Source organism: Struthio camelus, chromosome 14, assembly GCF_040807025.1.
Source record: "Struthio camelus isolate bStrCam1 chromosome 14, bStrCam1.hap1, whole genome shotgun sequence".
NCBI lineage: Eukaryota > Metazoa > Chordata > Aves > Struthioniformes > Struthionidae > Struthio > Struthio camelus.
The window spans coordinates 16,804,171-16,827,862 of record NC_090955.1 but is presented as its reverse complement, the minus strand read 5'-3'; the positions used below and the strand labels follow the sequence as shown (position 1 = coordinate 16,827,862).

The following is a 23,692-nucleotide window of genomic DNA, read 5'->3' as shown; positions in this document are numbered from 1 at the left end:
TCTAATAGGATCCTGTCTATCTTCATCTAACAGGAGTGTGTTGTATTTAAATGAACGTTTCCTTTCACAGTTCAATCACACAGGACAAGGAAGTATTTGCAGCCAAGCCATAATGCTGATTACTGATGGAGCTGTGGACACATATGATACAATATTTGCAAAGTATAATTGGCCAGAGAGAAAAGTAAGTACATTATTCCTTTATATGATGGAAAACCCAAAGCTTCTCATCCATTATAAAGTGTATACCTAATGAAAAGTCTTCCTAATGATTTAAAAATATTTTGGCTAACTGGATGTTTCTCTAATGACAAAAATGATGCTTTTGTGGTATTGCTTGAGGGTAGATATGGCCTTTTACTGTAGTAATGAACTTTTTAGGATAATAAGATATTAAGGAAATCTTTCCCTCCAGGGTACGTTCTTGACCATTATATAATGTTTCCCCAGTGAGACGTTATTAAACATGCAAAGTTTTCCTTTGCTTTCTCTCAAAATGTTCATTAATAATTCAGAGCTTTTTACAACTAAAGAGGGTTTACTATGACTACAGAAGGAGTGGACGTAGGTATTGTTGTTTATTTCTTCTCATTTTGCAAAATGAGGGATAGAATTGGCAATTGGTAAGCATTTATTAAAAATGAATTTGGTTGTGCCAATCTATATGAAGAAATTTGTCCAGAGCTACCTTATTACTTAACACAAGGATGTTATGTGCTAGTGCAACAATTCCTTGTTGTATTTTAATGATAGATTTCCTGTTTGAAACGGTATCATTTCCTTCTACACTTTCTTTTGTCTTCTATTCCTCTAAAACAAATTTGGGTTGTTTAGGAAGCTTTTGTCATTTGTATTGTGCCATGTTATGTACCTGTAGAAGCAATAACATCACTGCTCTAAGTGCCATTTGAGCAAATAAATGATTAATATGAGTGTGCAGTGTGGGGTTTCAGTATTCTGTGGAAAAACATAATAGTTTTGCCTTGTATTTTTAGTGATGTTTCTTTCATTTATAAAGTCACATTTGTTTTCTGTGCTCACTTTTCTTGTTTACTTGAACTAAACATTATCTATTAGCAATCAGCAAGCAAGAAAAGATAGGAAATTGGTGACTTTTTACTGATCTTCTGAAAATTTTATGTCAATTACTGTCATTACCTGTAGTAAAAAAGACACACATCTATTCCACTTTCTACTGGTTAAGAGCTTTTTATTCAGAGAATGTAGAATAATGACTGTAACTGCAATCTGAAGATCTATTTTTCTCTTCGGACACCTTGCTCACTCCTTCTTGCTTTGACTTCTATAACTTCACTTTCTAAAAGAAGAAAGTTCATTCTTGTGCTTTTACCACAACACACTGGCAAGTCTTTCATCTTTAAAAGAATGCAAGGGTGCATCGGTGTTTGCATATTTTGAGGAGATCTGTGATACTTTTCATGTGAATTGATGATAGTCTTTTATAGTGGAAGGAATGAAGAAGTCAGTATTTCTTAATTGATGCATTAAGATGTAGACATAGATATTATGAAGGATATTCCACTGGATGTCAACAGTTGTCAGTTTTGGTATTTATTAAACCTGATTGGGTCACATCTTAGCTGGCAATGCCAGTGTTTCTGAGATATAACAGAACTATTTGTTTCTGCTTTGTGACATGCAGAAGTATCTCCCTGAGATGTGATGATAAGCTATGTACAAGTCAGACAAAGAGGAGAATACTTGACCTATGATTTTATCTCCCTAGTCTTCTTCAGTGCTTTTCAGTGAGGTTATTTGTTGTTATTTATGTAAAAATATTTCCTACCTTTCTTATTCTGTGTTTATTAATGAAGATGGGTAAACAATAATAAGTAGCTCTTCAGGGGAAAAGTTTTGTATTGATTTTTCTGTTGACAAATTAGACAGGAAATTTAGGGCTTGATAAAATGTATTTGTCAATTGAAATTGCTTACCAAATATTTCTGGAAACAAGATCGTACTTGTGCTGTAGCTTCTTTTCCAGCTGTTTAAATATTCAAAATGTAATCTGTTTTTTATTAGATAGGTCATATGTTATGTTTTTAGTTCTTAAGTATATGAGTGCAATTCTTTAGTATGTCTTGTATCAGCTAGCTGTGCTCATATAAATGCCTGATGCTAATATAGTCTCAACATATCTCTTAAATCCTTCTTTGATCTGTCTTTTGTGTTCACAGTTTTCTCCTAATGTCTGAGATAAACAAAATGACTATTACCATTTTTGTGAAATTAATTATTGTAATTGAAGCTTCTTCAAACTACAAATGTTTATAAAACATAGCAAACACTTGTTTTTTTCCTTTTCTGAGTGATTCCTAGATGTTAGCATGTACTTTTCTCCCTATGTGAATGGTCTGTAAAGTGTTAAGGTATATGATTCAACAGTTGTTCTTTATTGTTTAGTCGATTAAATCTTGTAATGGTACAACATTTCCTTGATCAGATGAAGTATGAAGAGTTTTTATTCAAGGAATATCTCAACTTCAGTAAGCTTTTAAATAAACTAAAGAATTTAAACAAATTAAGTGGCAGATATGAGGAATATGACTGAATCTAAATTATTTTTGGAATTTGACTCAGTATTTGCGGCATTTCCCTCTCCTACTTATTTTATCTCTTTTCCAGTTTTGGTATGATTGATTAACTTTGTAGATGAGCATTGATTCTTTTTAATGCAAAAATAACCCATTTTGTTCTATTGGAAGTGAAGCTTAAGTGTAAAAAAGAAAATTGTTAAAAATCACATTTTGCGGCCAATCTTTCCTCTCATAGTCACTTGGATATTATCTGATGTAAGTTGTAAGTCTTCAAGGGATTCATGATAACTTTTTCCTATATATAGGAAACATTGACTTCTAAGGAGATCTACAGAGTTGCTCAGAAGGATTTGCCTTCCCCTCTGAGGTCCTGCATTTTCTTAAACCATAAATTTAGTTCCTCTCTTAAGAAGGGGAGGAGAGCAGAGGGAAACTCTCTCTATCATATGAAATTAATAAGGAAAGAATTTTCTGAAGTGCTCAGCTGATTATTTTCATAAACCCATGTGCTGTGTATTCCATATGCAAGGGAATGGCTATATCTGAAATAACACTACATAGTACAGCTGTTGCAATGAGCAGCGGACAGATTTCCTTTTGGGGACACTTTCTTCTGCCAAGGAGGAGCAGGAAGAATCCTATCTTCTCTAGCAAGAGCACTGTAGACGAGGATAGAGTGTTGGAGAAGTAGCTTTTACTTAATACGCAATATTCTGCCCAAGTCTTACACAATATTAACTGAATTATACAGTTTTGTAAATGTTATGTTAGGAAAATATAAAGTGGAGAAAAAATTCAAATCAGTTTGTTTTTTGTTCAGCCTGAAATCTGTAAAATATTTTTTTTGTTTGAAAAATGTAAAATATTTCTGTGAGTGCAGTAATGTGTAGAACTTTCAATGTTTTTTTTCTTGGTTTTGTTCTGTTTTAGAAAGGAATAATTTTTGAAAATTCAGTGTCCTACATAAGTGAATGTTGCAATGCCAATGTGCCTAAAAATTATGCATGCAGTGCACTCAAGATCCTTGGCATTTGCAGTATGCCGTCTCTGTACTATACTCTTTCAAAAGCCACCTTAATTTTTGTAAATCACATCTTTGAACTGAGTAGCAGTTTTTCTTTCTAGCTTTTTTTTGTTCTCTAGTCATCTTGTTATCTTTCTTATCATTTATGTTTTTCTTGTCACTTTGATACTGTCGTGGATGGTAATGGACAGAGTAATAGCTCTAATTCCAAAAAGTTAAGTTTGTGCCTATCTTAACTACCATGTCAGCCAAGTACCTATATTAGTTATATTTTTTATGTGTTACATAATGTTAAAAATGCCATAATTAATTGCAGCAGAAACATCTTGTCACTTGTAGAAAGGAATAAATTTTATAAACACAGTTGACAGAAATCTTCATATAACTGTGAAGACTTTGCCAGTTTGTCAGTGACAATCTCTAAAGATGAAGAGAGTGAAAACATCTTTTCATCATATAAATAAAAAAAATCGTATTTTCTTCCTATTTTTCTATATATTTGCAAAAGGTATTTTTTTTTTTTTTTAGGAAGATATGTGTAATTAGGGATCAAAACACTTTATTACATATCCTATTCTGCTTGGCAACTGGCAGAAGAGCTGCTACTTTCTGATAATGTATTAAATACAATTTTTGCTGCATTAAATTTTGAAAAAGAACTCTGTGGCTCCTATTAAATCACAAACATTGCTGAAATGAAGGCATTTTTTTATTTTGGGACATTGGACTATTTTTCTGTAAGAGCTAGAGAATTGTGACCATGGAGAGGCTAGTCAAAATTACCTTCTGGACTGTTCCTTTGAAAGAGGAGGTCTTCCTAACCAAAAAAGTCACTTCACCAATTTCTTTCAATATTTTCTCCTCCTTAAAATGTAAATGTAGTAATGCTATTTTTATAACACACCATGTTTTATTTGTATGACTGAGGCACTAAGTTGTTAAAGTCTATTTACTTTTTTTGTTAGTCTTTACATGGATTTTTTCACTTTAAACAGCTAGACTATCACACATTATACATTAGTTTTATGCCATGTACATAATTTTTCTCACTCATGAAACTTTTATTCAGTATTTTCAAGTTCTTGCATTTCATTTATGACATATCTGGCATGTAGATACTGCCCTTGCATATTTCACTATGTACCTTATTCCAATTTAAAAGCATGAAAAGAGGCGGCTGTTTGGGGGAAAAAATAGAAAAAGATATCGTTTCAGGTTTGCTCCAAAGAAGTAAGTAGTACCGCTAATTGTGTCGTCTGAAGTAACACAATCCTACTTTCTCTCCCTTGGAAGATTCCAGGAAGTCATTCATGGAAAATTCCAAGAAGTTTAACCTAGTAAATGCTGCTAAAATGTTATAGCGCATCTAATAACCAAATTACAATGAGATCAGGGATATTATCAGAACTCACCAACCCGTCATGCTTTCTGTTGAAAACCATTTTAGTTAGTAATTGAAAATTAATAAACTTGGAACAGAAGATAACTACTTAAAGAATGTTTAACATTTTTTGATATTTTAGATTTAGCAAGATTGTTCTCAGTAAGTTGTGACACTGAAGGGGAAAAAATTCTAGTAAATCATGTAATATAAATGGTTGAGAAACTCTTTAAAACATTAGTGACTTGGCAGCAGCTTCATGAAGCCTCATGATCCATTTTCTCCACTGGTTAAAATGATTAAGTGCCTGGATATTTTGCAATGTGTCTTTTTCTCTTTTTCTTTTCCCCACTGTATTTATCCTACTAGCAAATTCTAGACTTCTGTAAAGCCTATCTCCCCGTTGCTTTGGAGCACCTCAAAAGCATTTCTTCCAAGACAATGATTCAGGGAAGAGTTTAAAATGCCATTGAGTTTAAGGGACAGTAGGAACGTAATTAAAGTATATAAGCAAATATTTTTGTGAAATTTCAATTTGGATACAGTTTTCTAGTATCCTTTTTTCGTATGCGTTAATGCAGTATTCACAAGTGGCAGAGGAAGATCTCATTTTTGTGTACTGTTGTGGCCTGCAACATCCAGAAATGGATGTTCTGTTCTCTGTCTCAGAACTTTTCACTTGGTGAAGTTGTACCACATGCAACATCTAGAATAGGAAACATTAAATGGCTTGAAGTAATCTCTCTTGGGTTGTCCCTTAATTCTGAAAACCCTTTGCTTTCATAATAATCTGAATAATAATCTGAAATCATAACAATATGGAATTCACTGTATGATATGCTTGATATATGCAAAAACAGAAGCAATAATCTCTCACTACTTAATGAAGTGAGAAATAAACCAAAATCCCACCTAAAAATTCCCCGTTTTCTAGAAACCAACCAGTCAGGCTAGAATTCTCTCCCCTGAGTTTTTTGTCTGGTGATAAAAGGGAAGCGATGGATGCACTTTTGCACTTTAGAAATTTTGTCCTCCTGAGCAGAGTTAAAAGTACCCTAGCATTCAGCTATCGCATTCATTACTCTTATTCTGCAGCCCCTAACTTACTAGGCGTGTGACACAGGCATTGGACCTTCATCTGCCTGCCTCCTATTATTCTGTGGGCTCTGGGGAGAGTTCATTTTGCATAGGAGAGAAATACTTTTTCTCTGTCTTCTTCGTTCTGCTTATGAACAAGTGTAACGAGGCAGAGATTTAGGACTGTTTCTGTCTGTGCTAAGAATCCTTTTAGGAGGGTGAATGTAAAGAATGCTGCACTAGAAACTGTATTTCTATCTCTAAATGACCGTGTGCAGAAATCAACTAATGCTGCCTGAAATATGTCCAAACAGAACTGTTGAAATTACAAATAAGCTAAATAGAATTGTTATTTAGAAATTAGGAAACTAAGGGCATTTTAAGCTGATTTTTTTCAGCTGCTTTATGTGAAAAATGTCATAGTGTAGAACTCTCTGGGCCTATATACAGTGCTAAAAATTATCAAGTAATCTAGAGATTACTACCTTCAAATTTGCTGGATTTAAATTAATTTCCTTACTGTATTCTATTTTAGGGGACAATAATCACATGGGGACTCTTCAGCTATGTGGCACTTTAATGCATACTTTTACAGGATCAGTGCTTACAGTACGTTTAATTATATACAGTATTATCTTTTCTTAAATAAGATACTTGGGCAGTACCACTGACACTGGTGACTTGGTCACTGAAGATATTTATTTCAATACACTAATTTATAATAGTAGAGATCTGTGAAATAAATATTTAATTTTAAAATGCAGTATATTTTTTAATTTTTACTGAAAATCCGTTTACTGAGTTTAAAAAAAAAAAAAACCACACCAATGATCTATTGGCCTCAACTGCTATATATGAAATATGAGTCTGATTTTTGGGTATATGTAAAACTCCACAAACATTTAGATTCTGCAATAGAAAGGGAAAGTACTCTTTCCTTACCCTCCTTTAATGAAGGAGGATGAAAACGATGCATTTTCATTTACTTTATCTAACAATAATCCTAAAGGCAAACCTGAAATCAACTGGATGCTGGGATAGCAAGCTACAGGAAAATGGGTAGCTGCGTTGTGGCATCACATTGGTGACAAGTCACCTGTGTCTTCCTCTCTGCTATCCACAAGGTTACAAAGCGTTCTGCAGATTTTTAACCAAGTCTCTGTGGTTTAGGAACCTACTGATGCTGGCAACATGGAATAGTAAACTGAATGCCTTGACTACATTGTTTTCTGGATGTTATTAAATTGATTTTCTTTTTTTCTTTTTTCTTTTTTTTTTTTTTAAAGACTCATATACTTTAAAGGAGAATGTTATAACTGATATACAAACTGTGTGCTTGATTACTGGTTATGCTTCAAGAACAAAAGAAGAAGGTGGTCCAGGCATTTCATAGGTCTTTCAAGCTATGACATAACTTATGTTAATTAGCTATGTTTTTAAGCTCCCCTGCAGTGTGATGAACGTTTGGGTAGGAGATCAAAAAAGAGTTCTCCTTGATTCGTGATAAAGAGAAACTACTCCTTGCAGAAGTGGTTGAGTTCTAGCTTCCTGCCTCATCTGCAATTTTTGGAAGAATTAAAAAAAAAAAAGTTTTTCCCACATTACTGCTTTGCCCTTTTAGTTAAAGAAAAAAGAGAAAGAGGCAGGTATCTGTTTCCACTTGCATTCTCTAATATGAAACTCGAAGTTAAGAATTCTTTTTTAGGCCAATCTTGGTTTAATTTGCTGTGAATAAAGTTTTTCTGCAATACTTAAACCCAAAAAGTAAGGAGATTTTTTGTTATAAAGATAAGGGTAATTGAATCTTATCCTCGGGGTATATGTGGATTGCCAGAGGAAGGATTATTGCCTCTCATATACAGAGTTAAACGGTTGGCTAGAAGCATATAGTGGCTAATGCTTTCTGAATGTTTCAGGAATTTTAGTTGGGATGATCGTTTATACATAATTTAAATGTATATCCAAAGTGCCATTACCCTGTTAAAGTTTATCATGTAATCGGGAGTAGATACAAATGTAAATTATCTATGAGTCATACAGAATAGCTAATAAACAATGAGCAGTCAAAATGGAGAATAAACTGCAATCTGAAATAGATTGTCCCAAGTATTTTTCAGGAACTCATGAATATCAAGCACATAAAAATCATATACTCTTTACTAGCAAAAGCAGTTCATTTTTATGTAATGTATTTTGGAGACGTTAAGAAAGAGTTTCAAAATTTAAGATATAATATGTGTACGTAAGACGTGCCTAGATGACTACAAGTCGTCGCTAGTTGCATCTGGCATAAACTCCGTATCACTGAATTGTGTGACTGAAAGGCATTATTAACAAGAGAAACCAAAGTATTGTAAGTAAATCTCATAATAAGAACCTGATATCTTAAGGATTCTGTATACTAATCCACAAAATGAATATAATAAGACGTGACCTGACATTTGAAGTATTGTAAGGCCTTCCCCTCCCCCCCCCCCCCTTTGGTGGAGTAATTATGCTGGAAGCAAGACAGTTAGAGTAGGTATCGTAATTGCACAAATATGCCCATTTCATCCTGTGGACTGTGTCTATCCTTAAGGTAGTGGCTTTTGTGAAGAATTATATCATCCACTTAAGGAAAATAGTGAAATCATTTATTTCTTGAAGTTCTTCAACATGATAAAAACTGTATTTTAGTTATTGTGGTTTAAGCTGAACAGTGCTGCAATTATTCCAAAAGCCAGGATGCAGTTCATAGTATGTTTGTTTTTACTTACTTCTCTTTATAATTTATGAATTCTGAGAAGACAAGCTGAACCGAGATGTTGGAGGCTCAGCTAGACCTCTTCTGATTCAGATGAGTAACTTATCAAGTCTCTGTAAAATATTAAGAATGTATATTGTTAATAGTGAGTAACCCAGCAAAAAAGTGATTATAGTTGTATATGAGACCTGTTTAGTCCATTGTGTTTGACACAATGTGCCACAGTATTTCAAGCAATTCATTTGGATTAATAAATAAAAAGTACAAACAGGGCGAAATTGAATATGATGTTGGATTGAATGTCTTCATTAATTACTTATTTTGAAATTTGGCTTCTGGAAGTCGTTGAAATTTTCAAAATCTATTTTGAAGGTTAGGTTATGATTGTGTGCTGCCCAAAGCAAGGTGAAAAATACGTTAATGAGAGAGACAAAGCTAGAGTTATGCTCAGTCATCTCTGTTTCCCATCTACAGCCTAAAATATGAAGGACAGAGTGGATCTACAAGCTCACTTGCCTTATAGCTGTACTTTCTGTTCAGTAGAGTACAAGATAATAACTGAAAACTTTTGCTCATTCACTCATTGTACAGACAGGGAAGAGTGAAACCTTCACTCATAGTTCGGAGTAGGTGTTCAAAAATTGTCCTTCTGATGTTTGTGGCCTCCTTTTAATAGCCTTTAGAATATATTGTAATACAATTTCAATTTTCTAGTTTTTAATAGAATGCTTAATTAGCCTAGAGTCAAACACTACGTTATATTGTGGACAGGCATTAATAGGATTCAAGACATTTTTATGATTAACGAGAACCTCCACAGTCATATGTGTTAATACAAGTGGAGGAGACAGTGCGATGTAACTAGGTGAGGCTTAAATAGCAGAAGTGATTTATTGTACCTTTTCCTAACCAGTGGGTCAGATGCATTGCTGGTCTGATGAGTTATGGCAATTCCAGTTGTCTGTAAGTAATTGGTAAGTATCCTGGAAAAATACAGACCCACCCAAAGAAATGTTTTTTTCCATTTTCAGACATTTTCATCCGGGCCAAAGTGTATTTCTGCCTAGTTTGTATGGTCCTTTCTTAGTTCGTTCTTGGATCATTTTTCCTTTAATGACATCCTCATATACTTTTATTTTCTATAACTCTAACTGAATTAAAGTCAGCCATAGTGTGCTGTTTTGTTGCATACTGAGGCTTTAAGTTAACTTCTGTTGGATATTTACATTGAGCTGAGAAGGTTGGTAAATTGCATGTTTAAATATCAAATCTCAGGAGATGTTTGGAAGAGGAATGTTAGAAAGGGAGGAAGTTAAATGTTTGGTATAGTATTCTCTTGCTGGCATCCCATTACATACAGTAAATGGTATTTCTTGCTCATTTTGCTCTTAGAGGCCAAATTCTGCTGGTTTGGAAGTGTAACAGACATTGTTTATATATAAAATTATTACTCATATATACCATTTTCCCAGAGTACCTCTGTTATACTTTGTGGTGTCTGGCTATAGAACAATCCTGCAATACATGCACATATATCAAGACTGTAGTGAAGATTCATTACATGCAGTGGATCATATATGTGTCATTTAGTATTCATTTCAGCAAAGCACTTACATATGTGAATTATTACAGCCCTGCTAACCAAAGCAATGGATTCAGACATACATTAAAGTGCTTTACTGAATTAAGAACTAAAGAAGTTATCCAAACACTCCCCTCCTTAGAACTCTGTTGTGGGTCTGCTGATTCCTTCCCGGTGGTTGAATCTTTAACTACATTAGTGTTTTGTATTTTATAAAATACCCATTTAGAGTGCACTGTTTGTTTATCTCACTCTATTTATATCTATTCTGTCTAAACTGGCATAGCAGCATTACCTGTGGTCTTACACTTCTGAAAGATGTGATGGTCTCTGTAAACCTAACTTTTGTGTCCCATTCCCATGTGCAGACATCTGCTGCAAAACTGATTAAAAACAAAAACCCTGTTCTTCTCTACAATGTTCCAAATACAGTCATCTCATAATCCTCTCTGCTATCCTTACCGTGAATGGGTCTGTGCAAAACTGACAGAGATTTGCACTTCTGAATAAATACATTCTGTTTCTATGGGATAACACTTGTGCATTGACTTCTGTTAAGATTTAAGCTTGGTTACAGAGGTTTTCCCTTAAAAGCTGTTGAAACCTTTTTCCTGGATTTTAATTTAAAAGTTAAGTTTAGTGCATTGTTGGATGCCCTGGAATACGGCAGTTCTATCCCACCATCTTATGTCATTAGACATTCATATCTTGGAAAAAAAAGTTGTATTTTGAATCAGCCAGGACTTCTTATTGAAGAGGTTTTAAAATGTATTGCAGTAGTAAAGCGTATATCGCAGTGGCTGCTGTTCAGCATGCCATTGAGAAAATAGAAGCAGCTATAAATACTGACTTCAAACACAAGCTTCAAAATGCTTTATTTTGAGGTTCATAAAATAGGGTCACCTATAGAGCTAACAAAAAGGAATTTAGAAACATTTACTATTTGCCTGAACTTTCATTCTTCTATGTTGTTTTGGTAGCTCATAACAATTGAATGGGGCTTTTTTGAGAAATAGATCTCAGAAACGTTTCTTTAACCCAATCGTTTTGTATGTGTTTGCAAATATATATAGATATTTGCAAATATATATAGATATATGCGTGTGTGTGTGTATGTGTGCGTGTGCGCTTGTGTGTATAAATATATAGAGAGAGAATTCAGAGTCTACTGGACCCAGAGTAAGATTTTCTGCTTTTTATTTCTGGCTTTTCTAAACAATTCAAGACAAAAACCACTTAGGGTTTGTCTCTTTGGAGAACTGTGCATCTCTTGCAAATTGTACAGTAAATTTTGATATCTCTCATGCTTCAGTAGGATCTGAGAATATATTTAGCACCTTCTGGTTACGTTTTTATCTTTGCTTCACCTGTTTTAAAAATAAATAACTACTGGTTATCCTTGTATGATACGGCCACAAACACCCTCAGAAAGATGACTTATCTCTGTTGCTGGGAAGGCTAAAGGAAAATTTGGAGGTGTACGTGAATGGAGACAAGAGCCATATCTGCTAGGCACTTTCATGGCGTTCCTCTCGCTAAGAACAAAATTTGATGGCTATTGTGGAATACAGCAGTTCTCAGAATTTTCTATATCGTAGTTCTGGTTTTCAGTCTCTGACGAAGGAGAATATTTCCTTTTTGAATAATGGCAAAAGTAGCATCAGTTATGGTGTGTTTCTGTGGTGTTTAACGGGTTTAATAACATAAGATGTTAGTAGAACCATGAAAAGTGTTTCTTAAGTACTGAGTGTACAAACAAAAGATAGAATAATACTCTTCTTTCAATTCATTATTTATCTTTCAGTCACTGTGGCTCAGTCTAAATCTTTAACTGCTACGAACCAGTTACACATTTTCAAAAATAAGCTGAAAGATTCAGTATGTCATGTAGAAGGATGTGAGCAGATTTTCAGTTCAAGAACCTCTGCCTCCTGTTCTTGTAGATTTTGCTGTTTTCCTAGAATAACAGAGCAAACTCATGTGAAAAAGGAATAGGCATACACAACATATTGTAAATTACAGAAGACCGTCTAAAAGTTGATTCCTGTCATTCTCTAGATACATCTACTTAGTAGACCTTCCAAAAATTAAAAAAAAAAATAAAGCCCAAAATATAGGGGGAGAGAGAAAGAATGGGAGAGGGAAGGAAGTAGGAGAAAGAAAGTGAAATAGGGATTGAAAGGGAATCATCAGCTTGTCCAACAGGGATATCTTCCCTACAGGGAAGAAAAAAGTCTCCTGTGGGTTTGCATGGAAGGCTGGCTACAGAGAGCTAGTATGCAGCGAATTACCTATTACCCAAGCCTGGAAGAAGAGCGTTTCCAAGCTGTGGACTGATGTTGCTATTAGATGCAGTTTCTGACGAACTGATTATAAAATTCAGGGCTGCAGCTGACCTGCCCTGACGTTGTCGCTTAGACTCTCTGAAACGTGAAGTACTCATCGTATAATGATAGGTTATAGGTTATGGCATGTTGCTTATTCAAAATTCCCAGTCTGCCCATTCTGAGGTGCTTAGCTTCCCCAGATTTTGCATTATAACAAATGTATTTGACCAGCCAGAAAATGACTATTTTGCAAGTTACTCTGCAGTAGGTGTGCAGTCATCCTCAGTTCCCTTCACAAATGAAAGGAAAAAATCCCTAGGCCGTTCATCTACTCTATTAATTTCCATCTCCAAAAATGAAATTAACTGAGTATATATCTATTAGTTTTGCTCTCACTGCAAAAAAATAAATAGCTGAATTTTCCATAAAATGAGAATTTTGTCTAAATAGTGCCTGCTGAAACATCTGTGATAGAGATGGATGAAAACTGTAAACATTTGCCTTGGGCTAAGTTTACACCACACTTTGGGTTTAGTTTTCCTCAAATATACATGCTATCAGGTTTTATAGGCACAGAAATTCACAAAAGATGAATTTCATCCTGTGTGCAGAAGTGGCTTTGGTTATATTATCTTTCTGTCCTTCCATTTCTTGTCACTTGCAGTTGAAACAGGGTCCCTCATCAGTCACCGATTTTTGGGAACTCTATCAGTACAGCATTCTTGCAGTTGTACTGCTAGTGAATTTGAGTGGGGACGATAGAGCCTGGCTGGGGGCTGTGGATAGTGTTGGATCCCGTTGTTTTCTTACCTAGAATTTGAATCTGATCCTCTAGTTTACATTGTAACGGAGAGGCAAAATCAGCCCATCCTTCAGAAATAAATGAGTGGTTTTTTTGAGAGTATTTTCCCCTCTTCCCCCCGCCTCTCATCCCTCAGCTACAGTGTTGGCACTGCTTGCGTTCTTTTGTGTTATGCAGTGCTGGGAACATAGATAGTGACAGCACCATGTCATGGTGTGGCAGGTAGGGATTAATGATGATCTGACATCTCTCTTCAAGGCTTTAATGCGAACCATAGCTACCTTCAGAGGAGTTCAGGCTTTTAGCACAGCTAACAAGCAATGCTTCTGCTTCTGCAGGGTCTGTGTTGGGGACATGCAGTATCCAATAGCTGGATTTATCTTATTTTAGCAGAAAATCTGTGCTGTCACCAGCACTGACCCTGGAAGTCTGGGATGTGGGGAGCACACCCTGCCTGAGATTTGACCAAAAGTATAACAATGCTGTCATGTTACTCCCTGCCAGAAGAGAATTACTGTAGAAATAGCTCCACTTAAGAGACCATTAGGAGTTTCCTTCTCTCTTGTCTCCTATGCAAGAAGAGTAATTGCCAAGACAAAGGGGCTTGCTAGACGCCTTATGAAATCAGTTTTCATCTTCTTAACTAAAGGTGGTTTATGGTGCATTCTTGGGTGCTATTCCATGCAATCCTATCAAAATGAGAGTTATCTTCTATCCTGGTACTATGTTCCTAAGTTATCAAGGATTTCATGATGAGTAGTACCCACAATATCTATATAGCAAATGAGACCATTTAGCATTAAAACGGATGGTAGAACTTAGTCCATAAGCACTGTTAATGAAAACTTAACAGTATAATTTACTGATATCATTGTTAAAATCATTAGTATGATTATAATATGATAGTATCATAGTGCACTATGATAGTACATTTTTAATATTTTGATTCGTTTAAACAACCAAAACCAAATCTGTGCAAAACATTCACATGTGTACACAAACAGCGTGAGAAATTTGTGACTACAGAGATTTTAGCACCATATCTGATAAAACTGAATTTTTGGCTAAGAATGATACTGGCTGGCTAAGTACGTTTTGACATATGGCACCCCATTTTGAAACAAATTGTTTTATTTAGGCTGACCTAAATTCTCCTTAAAAGGTTGTGTATGGAAACTAGAGATGAGCCAAACATCTGAGGATGCTTTTGTGGTACGTCATGTTTGTGCAATGTCAGCCAGAAAAATGCACTTGGCTCTACATTTGTGTGCAGCAAGAGTGACATCTTATAAGCCATTAGATCAATGTAATCGGTGTTTTTCCCTATGGATGTCACGATAGTATATACAACACGTGGTTGTATTCAAAGGTGGAACTCAGAACAAAGTCTTAGATTGACTGTGCTCTGTTTGCAGTAGTAATAGGAATTAATAAAAATTATTTTCAAAGTCTTAATTTGGTTCACAATAAAATCCTCACAATACTTTTCCCATAATAGCAGACATGACTAAACTGAGGTTAGTCCATTTTTGGTCACACAGAAGCAAAGATGTGGGCAATGTCTTTCTTCCCCCCTCCACAGCCTTCAGAAAGTTTGCTCAGAATTGTGTCCCTTCTCCAGAGTGGGGAGGTGAGGCACATTAATCTGTGCTAGCCAGCCAGGGAAACCTTCTCAGGTGACACTTCTTGAACCTTTAAGGGAATTAGCCAATTTCTTTCTTAAAACAGCAAATTCCTCCATCAAGCGCCTCGATTCCGTGAGGGAACTCTGTTAAGCGTTACGCCTCTCTGCACCAGAGCAGCTCCCAGAGGTGCTTCAGTGCCAGATACTCACTTCCATAGATACAGAGTATTAACTGTAGGACTAGCTGCTCAGTAGGGATGGACAGGATCTCTGCATGACTTACACCAGCCATGTCTCTGAGGAAAAGGAGAGGACTACAGCAGGCAAGTGCCTTGCTCCAGTGGTCACATTTTTATTGTATGCATGGCTACTTGAGAAAAGCTCCCTGTTGCTCCTTTTGCTGAGGGGAAAAAAAAAAAGTAGAACTCAGCCTCTTAGGGATGGTAGTGTTCCCATCTCTCATGCATTTAAAAATTTTTTTATTTATGAGAGGGGTTCTCTGATAAATGTTAGTGGCTGAAGGTGGCAATATGGCCTTGCTGCCGCTTAAGCAGTATTTACGTGGAGGCAGGAGGAGGAGGGTGGCAGATGGGCTTCATGTCCTGTTGAAGTTAAGACCTTTCACTGCCTTTATACAATCCTAATATTATTCGCCCTTCTTGTATAAGTTCTGCACAGGATTGGTACAGGAACTGTTCCTTCTCTAATTACATACGTACACAGTAGTCTAAAACATCCTGGGAAGGATACTGATTGAGTATAGATTGTATAGGAGTTTTATGGCAATTGTGTTCCTTCTCTTCAACAAGGAGCACTGGAAAGCTTTGCTGTCTCTGAAGCTAAACGCTCAGTAGAGTGCCCTCTGGGAAGCCATGACTCTAAAACAGGGCTGAACCTCAGAGGGCTATTCTGAGCTGAAAACTACGAGGATGACTTCAATTTTCATTTTGACTGGTTGAGAAAAGGCATGATTAAGATTATTTTCCGCTCTTAAAGCATTTATTTTTACTTACAAGGCAAATTGGTAATTTTGTCATAGTTGCACTGAACAGCTGCCAAATTATCCATCCAAGAAACATGTACGGTACAGTGTATCGGTGAAAAGTATTTTCAAGAGGCGTATTCTCTATTAAATCACTAAATAGAAAATCCACAGTTAGAAGGAAATGTAGTAACTATTTCAGCATTCTATTACTGTGTTCTGTATTTTTTTTATATCTAATTAAAATCACTTTTTATAGGATAGAGTTTTAAACAGATAGTGAACTTTAAAATAACTTACAGACGTGCAGAAAACACTCTAGACAGCTTTCCATCATATAGTGAGAAATAGATGAGTAAAGATCTGATTTAGTTAGCGTCCCGCTCACAGCTTTTTAAATATCAGGACATTTAATAGACATAAGGGAATAGTAATGTAAAGCAGGCATATAAGTATGTTAAAAGCACTACTAATGAACCAGTTCGTTTTCTCCTAGCATATGGGGTTAGACTTCCCAAATGAAAGTGGCTCAACAAAACACGTGCCTTTGAGCTGCCTTTTCCTCCTTTCTCCAGAGTGACTTATTAATGGGTTGTTGAGTGGCAAAAGAACCTGGCCTTCGTTCCCACATTAATATTTAATCAAGTGCTAACAGCACTACAGTTATCTACAAGACCCAGAGCTGCTCACAGGAGCTGCGCCAGTACAAATTGTTCTTGCCCTCTGAGTGAGACAGGATTATTAAATTAAAGGCATAGGCAAGGTTACCATGTCGTCATAAGCAGATCTTCTTACTTTTAATTTGCTTGATTAATTTTGCTGATACTTTCAGAGTAAAAAGTGTTGCGCGGGCTTAATCTATGTGCATGACTTGTTCAGATTGTGATATATTTCATCGTTCCATTTGGGAAGTTGTTTTCAATGCATACCTTCTTATGAAAAGTTCTGTGAAGCAACATTTTGAAATGAGATTTTTTTAAATCTATACTGTGAGCATTCATCTCTGAGAACTTCAGAAGAGGTGAAATACTTTAAAAATAATGTAATGTGGTTTCTTTATGGAATTTTATGCAATTGATGTTTAGATGTGTAAATTTAATGCTAGGTGTTTCAGTACCTCAAGATTATATTTATCCTAAACTGCGTTGGTTGAATGTGAGCATAGTTTGTTGTATTCTTTCTGGAAGTGCAGAAGAGACTTGGCTATGCTTGGTTGCAGATTTGGATTCAGTTTTAAACTGTGCTGTGCAAATTTTCATGTTTTTTTCTGAGGAGCCTGAGAGTGACAGAAGCATTGGCCTCTGAGGGCTGTAAGGGACGGCACCGCTTCCCCTAGTGCTGGGGGAGACCTTGCGCTGGAGCACGGCGTCTGTGATCTTGTCACTTGCGCAGTGTCTGTGACCTGCAGCACTTACTCGCCAAGAGAAGGGGCATGCCCTTTGCAGTAGTTATCCAGCAGCTTATGCATAAGGTCATTCAGTAACAATGCCAGAGAAGGTACCTCCAGCAGCTGCAGTGCCGCCTCCTCTAGAGCCTCTGAACCATTTTGCATGCTACCAAACCAAGGCTGTGGTAAGTGCTAGCAAAATTGTACCATTGCTAGTGCAGCCTTGCTAGCATCTTTTTGGCCACACTAGAAGCCCTTTGTCAATGTAGTATTAAACTATTCCTATGTTGCTGAAGTGCTTTTTAACATAGTTGTAATGTAAATAAAGTCACTGGCATATTCTACTAATACAATGCACGCCCTTCATGGCCGACATAAAAAAAGGTGTTATTACTGTTAACACTTGTTCATCATCATAACTGGTTGTGATATTTAAAGAGCACTTTAATCGTTTAATTACAACAGTAGGCAAGACCTGTGATGTGAAGAGACATGACTGACTAATAAAATGTAAGCATAAAAGATCTAGAATATTCTAAAGTTGGGTAATAAATATCACCCTGAGATATAATTTTTCTTATCCTGTGATTTATCAGTCTGGGTCATAATCTTGACATTAAGCAAGAGGAATTTGAAAGACATTAATGTTTTAATGTATTTAGCAATTCTATTGCATTTCACCTGTCTGCACTGTACACATTTCAGAAAAATGAGAGAGGATGCTGCCATGTAAACATGCCAGTGGCTGATCTGTTACATTTTTTCCTGCAACTGCTGCAGTGCATGCTGCTAGTCTGACTTCCTGTGGCTGTACTGGCACAAGCTGCTAATAAATTAGGCCCATAGCCTCCTGATGGCAGTGCATTTCCTTCTTGAGTTCATAGGCCTTACAGAACATTTATGTCTCATTACAGCCAGTACAGCAGTTTGTGCCCTAATAAATCAGAGAAGCTTTGCAGAGATGATCTTGACAGTAATGAATCTTTCTGTTGGCATTTCCACTTCACAGGCACAAATAATGAAGCAAAACTGCCCCATCTGGCCACTCAGCAAGAGTCAAATCACAGTGGGAAGCTGTTTTCTCAAGCATGACAAAGGTCATTGTGTGCAGCAGGAGTGAGCGATAGCAGGTTGTGCTGTGAGTGACAGTGTAGAATGAAGCCATTTATGAGCCTTTATCATTATAATTACATTTATTAGCTGTGCTGCCAAGGTCCTCCCCACCCTTCCACCAAGTCTGTGCGCTCTTGCATTGCAAGCTACCCTAACTGATTTCTGCAGATTATCTGGAGGACTACTGGTTAGTTATTACAGAGAAATTGATTTAATCATCTCAATCAACCATTAAAATAGTATTATTACGGTCTGTTTTTTAGAGTAATTTGAAAAAAAAGAATTTCTGCGAACTTACTTTTGCTCAAAAGAGCAAAAACTGGCAAAAGATGCTGTATACTAGTTGTAAACAAATAGCTAAACATGTTCACTCTGGTGTGGAAGTGCTTTAGGAACATGGTAGAAATACAGACTATGTCGTCTCAGGTTGGCCAGTGAGCTCATCAAGCCTGCTGTCCTGCCTTTGGTGGTATGTGAGCAGGTGATCTTTCCACTTGTTGTAAAAGCCTCAGTTCTTAGGTCTGACTTTGTTGTAATACTATTCATTTGTTAATAAATTCCTTGTAGCATAAAAGTTAGATACACAGCTAGTATCCTCAGACTTTTTCCCAGGGCCCTTAGCAGAGATCTGCCCTCATTCTGGACTTCCCCAGCTCTGCATTTAACAAGCTGTCACATAGTAGCTCCATTTTAAATCTTATTTCTTCCCTTCTTATTTTTTACCTGCTTAATGCCACTGTTCTTTCTAATTTCTTCCTTTTTGTCAGATGAAGCACTTTCTCCTGGCTTAGTTTACAGTAGGGTTTTTACACTGCATTAAACAATAGAACGGAAAATATTTTTTTCTTCTCTTGGAGGGAGTTCAGAGCTGCAGCTATTTACTAATTTGCTTCTATGTTTTTGACTTATTTCATGCCCCTTTCCTTCATTTTCAGCGGTATTGCTCCCCTGCAAAAATGGCATCCTAAGAAAAGTCATTGCAGCATTCAAAATGTCTAATATTCCTCGCAGTGCCACCGAGTGACATCAAACAGATGTCACCCAAATCCTTCTTATGACCCATCGTTCTTTGCCTTTTGATCTTACACCCAACATTTAAAATGTCTGTTAAGTGTCTATATTCAGTATTTGGCCTTGACTTTTTTCTAATTCTGAAATGGTATTGTTTCTGTAGTCATAACTCAGCAGTAAATTGACAAGCTATCAGAAGAGAAAGCAAGTTAACGTTAAATTTCTGAAAAGAAACTCTTCTGACAAGAGTTGTACTAACTTTCCCTTCACCTACAGTACAACTTTACATCTTATATTTACATAATGTCTTTCATCCAGAGGAATTCCTATGTACTTTACAGGCTGTTTATTTAGGGATCACTCAGGAATGCAGATATTCATTCTGTGCCAACAACACTGCACAACAGGTTTTTTAGGGGGAAAGTCTAAAAATGATTTTTCCGATTAAAATTTCACACAGAGAAAATGTAATCATCTGTGAGTACAAATCTGTCCAGAATATGGACACACTAACATGCTTATGCAAAGGGGTCTTTAATAACCACAGGTAGGTAGGCTCTCAGGTTTATTTTCCTAACCTTTATAATTTTACATAATTGTATTATTAGTAACATGACAATTCCATGCTAATACTATCAAATTTATACTCATAACTTGTTTGTGTTACTCTTACAATGCTCACTTGTATTTGGTCAATCTTTTATTATTTGTGGTATTCCTTTTTCTTTATAAACTTCCAAGCATGGAAAGTACATGTTGTAAAATATATTTGATCCTAAAGTAGGAACATAGATCTAGGTGGAACAGCTTGGATCAGTAAATCCAAGCTAATGCAAAAACAGGCAACTGTGTAACACATCCCTGATTCACCACCTGTAAAACATGCCAGCTTTAGAGGCAGGAAGTGAAATGTTACTCAAACCAATAAATTATTCTGGGCTTACTAGTCCAGGTTCCCTGGTGGTCCTTCTGGAGCCACTGAAGGAAGAGAAAGGGGCAAACAGTTTTGGTGGTCTAATAAATGGAAGCAAGAAGGATAACTGTAGGGAAAGGAAAGGAGCCCGAGAGGGAGCGGTTTGAGTAAGATGAAGAGTTGAGGAAAGTGGTCTCCTGCAGTGAAGCTGGGGGAATGGTGAAAAGAAGCAGGTGGTAATGGCCTGGCAGTAAAAAGATTGGAAGAACAGGCAAGAACATGTACTTTGAAACTACCTCCACACATATATGCAAGCCTGCTGCTTAATCCTTTGACAAATTCAAAGTTTCACTGTGAAATACCAGAATACTTTAAAATGCTAATGTGTCACAGGAAGAAGGGCAAGGGAGAGGAACCGCAGCTTTCGTTCCAAAGTCTTAGCTGAAGCACAGGACTGTTAAGTGAAAAAATGACCCTAGCAAAAAGTCTGTGCAGTGTGCTACAAAGAAGGCAGAAATTCACTGCTGGTCCTATGCAACGTGATGTGAGGAAAATCTGATGTTGGTTGGCTTGAGGAAGTGTAAAACCCACGAACCAGGCCCTTTAGTGTTTCTTCTGTCCTGCCAGAAGCATCACTGTGCTTTATCCCAGTCTCTTGTTGATGGCGGTAGGTTGTCCCTAAAGCATGAGAAAAAAGCAATGGGTCCCCTTTGTCCCAGTACGTGGCCAGCCGGAGTTCTGCATACGGTATTAACTAATAACATATAAATCTCTCTGTCTTTTTTTTTTTCTATTGAAAGAAACACTTACAGCTTCTTTTCCGTTTTGCTAGTGTTGGGATACTGGTGGTTGTTTTAAAACCAAGTTATTGGTCCTTTGGCTGCTAGTGCTGATTGCGTTTAAAGAATTTGTAATAGTTTTGAGGCAATAATGTGCATGCATTAATCCTCCTGAATGAAGAAACAAAAAAATTAACAACCAAAACACATGCTGGAACAAGGAGGCTTATTATTTCTGCTAGAGCTTTTGCTATTGATATCTCTTAGCTTAGTCTAAGCTCTTATCAATAGGTGCATCAGAAACAAAATCATAGGTCATCTGAGGAATATTTGAACCAGATAGGCTGAGGAAACTAAATGCCACCTAAAGGATATGTTGCTTAGAATTACTCTGTGTTAGAACAACGAGAAACAGCTAGAAAAGAAGACATCAAAGCTATCAGGGTAACAAAAGATAAGAAAGAAGGAAACACTGAGAAGGCCCTGAATACTACCTATCCGCTCATGATAGAAGGCTTATAACAGAAGAGGTTAAAGCAGAAAATTGTAGAATTTGGCTATATATGAAGATTACTTCTGTAATACTGCGAACCTCTTGCTAATTGTTCTTGTAGGTCAAATGCTATTCCAGTGGGCTATTTTGATGCAAAAAAATTAAACTACTGAACTGAAAATGTAATCTGTGGAATGTTAATGCAGAAAAACATTAATAATCAAAAAGATGGGAGAAATACAGTTCAATGAGGCAGAGATGCTGATAGCTGAAATCTGTGAAGAGTAAGATCTAAGAGTGAGAAAGCTAGATATATATTTACTGTTCAGAGAGGAAATGATGAATTTCATTACAAAAGAAAAAGAATATGAAACTTAAAAAGAAAAAATATTTTTTTGTTCACTTAATTGACATAATAAAGGTAGATGATCTGATGAGTACAGTGGAATTTGTTATGTATAGCAAGTACTGTGTTTACATATGGTAAAACTTGTCTCTAAATGGTGAAATAAGTCATGTGTTTTCAAAAGATGATGTAGTGTTCTGAGCAAACAATAGCTATGGCACAGTTAGTGTGACAGTCTGAATAAAGTGCTGCACCAGAGATAGAGTAGAGGTCTTGCTCGTTTCCACCTTTGCTTGCAAGCTTACCCTCTTTGCCTTCCTCATCTCTGTCCTGCATATTCAGTTCCTCGATTGCCTTCTCATCCCACTCTGTCTCTGCATCAAACTCCTCGCTGTTGTTTTCAAGGATTCATAAAGTCTTCTTGTTTCATTGTATTTGAATCATGTTTCCACCTTGCCCAACTCCACATTGATACCTAATCCTCTCTTACACATTTTTTCCTCTTTTCTTTACTGCTATCTGTATTTGGGAAGTCCATTCTGATTCAGATCACCGTGAAAGCCCCCTCTTCTTTGTTTTGCCTAAAAAGCCTCGCGTTCCATAGACCCTCAGCAATCACATTTATTTTCAAATTTATTCCAAAGTAAAGTATTTTTTCAGGACAAAAGAAGAGGAAAGTGTTGAAGTTCTCCTTTAATAGCAGCATATACATTCTCCCAATTTATCCATGCAGGGAAAAGCTTCAAGAACCTTCTTGTTCCTTAAGAACAAGGATCAAAAGTACAAATTCTAAGCTATTTGTTTGTATGCTGTTGGGTTTTTTTCCTTTTTTCTTTCCGTGTATGAACACTGACAAGTAGAAAGACTTTTCAGTTGGTGTCTTGACAGGTATTTATTTGTGGGTTGTATTTTGTCTGTCATGTGATGAGAGTTGCTACAAACTTTCACTCCTTTTGTGCCAGCCTCTTTGAAATGCAGGGAAAAATACTTTTATAGTTTTTATGTCATGACAACAACTTTGACTGCTGACATACAAGCTATCTTTCATGCTGCAGCATCATTTGAATCTGCTGTTTCTCATAATCATTGTGTTTTTACGAGTTGAATGATAGAGTGGTATCCTTTGTGAAATGTATGGAGTTGGTGGTGCTTATTGCACTAGCTGTGAAATAAGCTGTTTATGAAGTATGTACTGTGTGTTCAGTTATCCTTTTTCATAGTTCTTCTAATTATCAGGTCAAAAGAAGAATCAAAGAGACTAAAACCAGTATGTTGCTAATTCCTTTGGTTTATATCTTTCCAGCTTTGACCAAAGTGTTGCCATTTATTGACTCCAGTCCTGTTTCTTTTATTCTGAAAAGTGATACGCTATTGCCTTAAAGAAAGAGGATGTTGTTAAGGTTAGTTCTTCAGTGTGAATTTCCCCAAAAGTATTTTAAATTAAAAGCAACTCTCCCTTTTGCCTCTTCCTTTTCACATACTGTGTCTCATAGTGAGCTGATCTTTCTCCTAGAAGTCACTGATCTTGGGTGACAACTGAATGTATTTTG

At 36.3% G+C, this 23,692-nt stretch overlaps 1 protein-coding gene across 3 annotated transcripts in view; it reads left to right on the top strand.

Annotated features, from left to right (window-relative positions):
* The window catches only part of CACNA2D3 (calcium voltage-gated channel auxiliary subunit alpha2delta 3), a 476,420-nt gene that overhangs the window by 233,502 nt on the left and 219,226 nt on the right, over positions 1-23,692 (top strand). For all 3 annotated transcript variants that reach the window (XR_696027.2, XM_068907198.1, XM_068907199.1), the window contains exon 11: positions 71-184. Coding sequence is in view for 2 of the 3 variants with exons in the window: in XM_068907198.1 (XP_068763299.1) it covers positions 71-184 (114 nt within the window). In the remaining variant the exon portion in view is untranslated. The remainder of the gene's footprint in view (positions 1-70; positions 185-23,692) is intronic.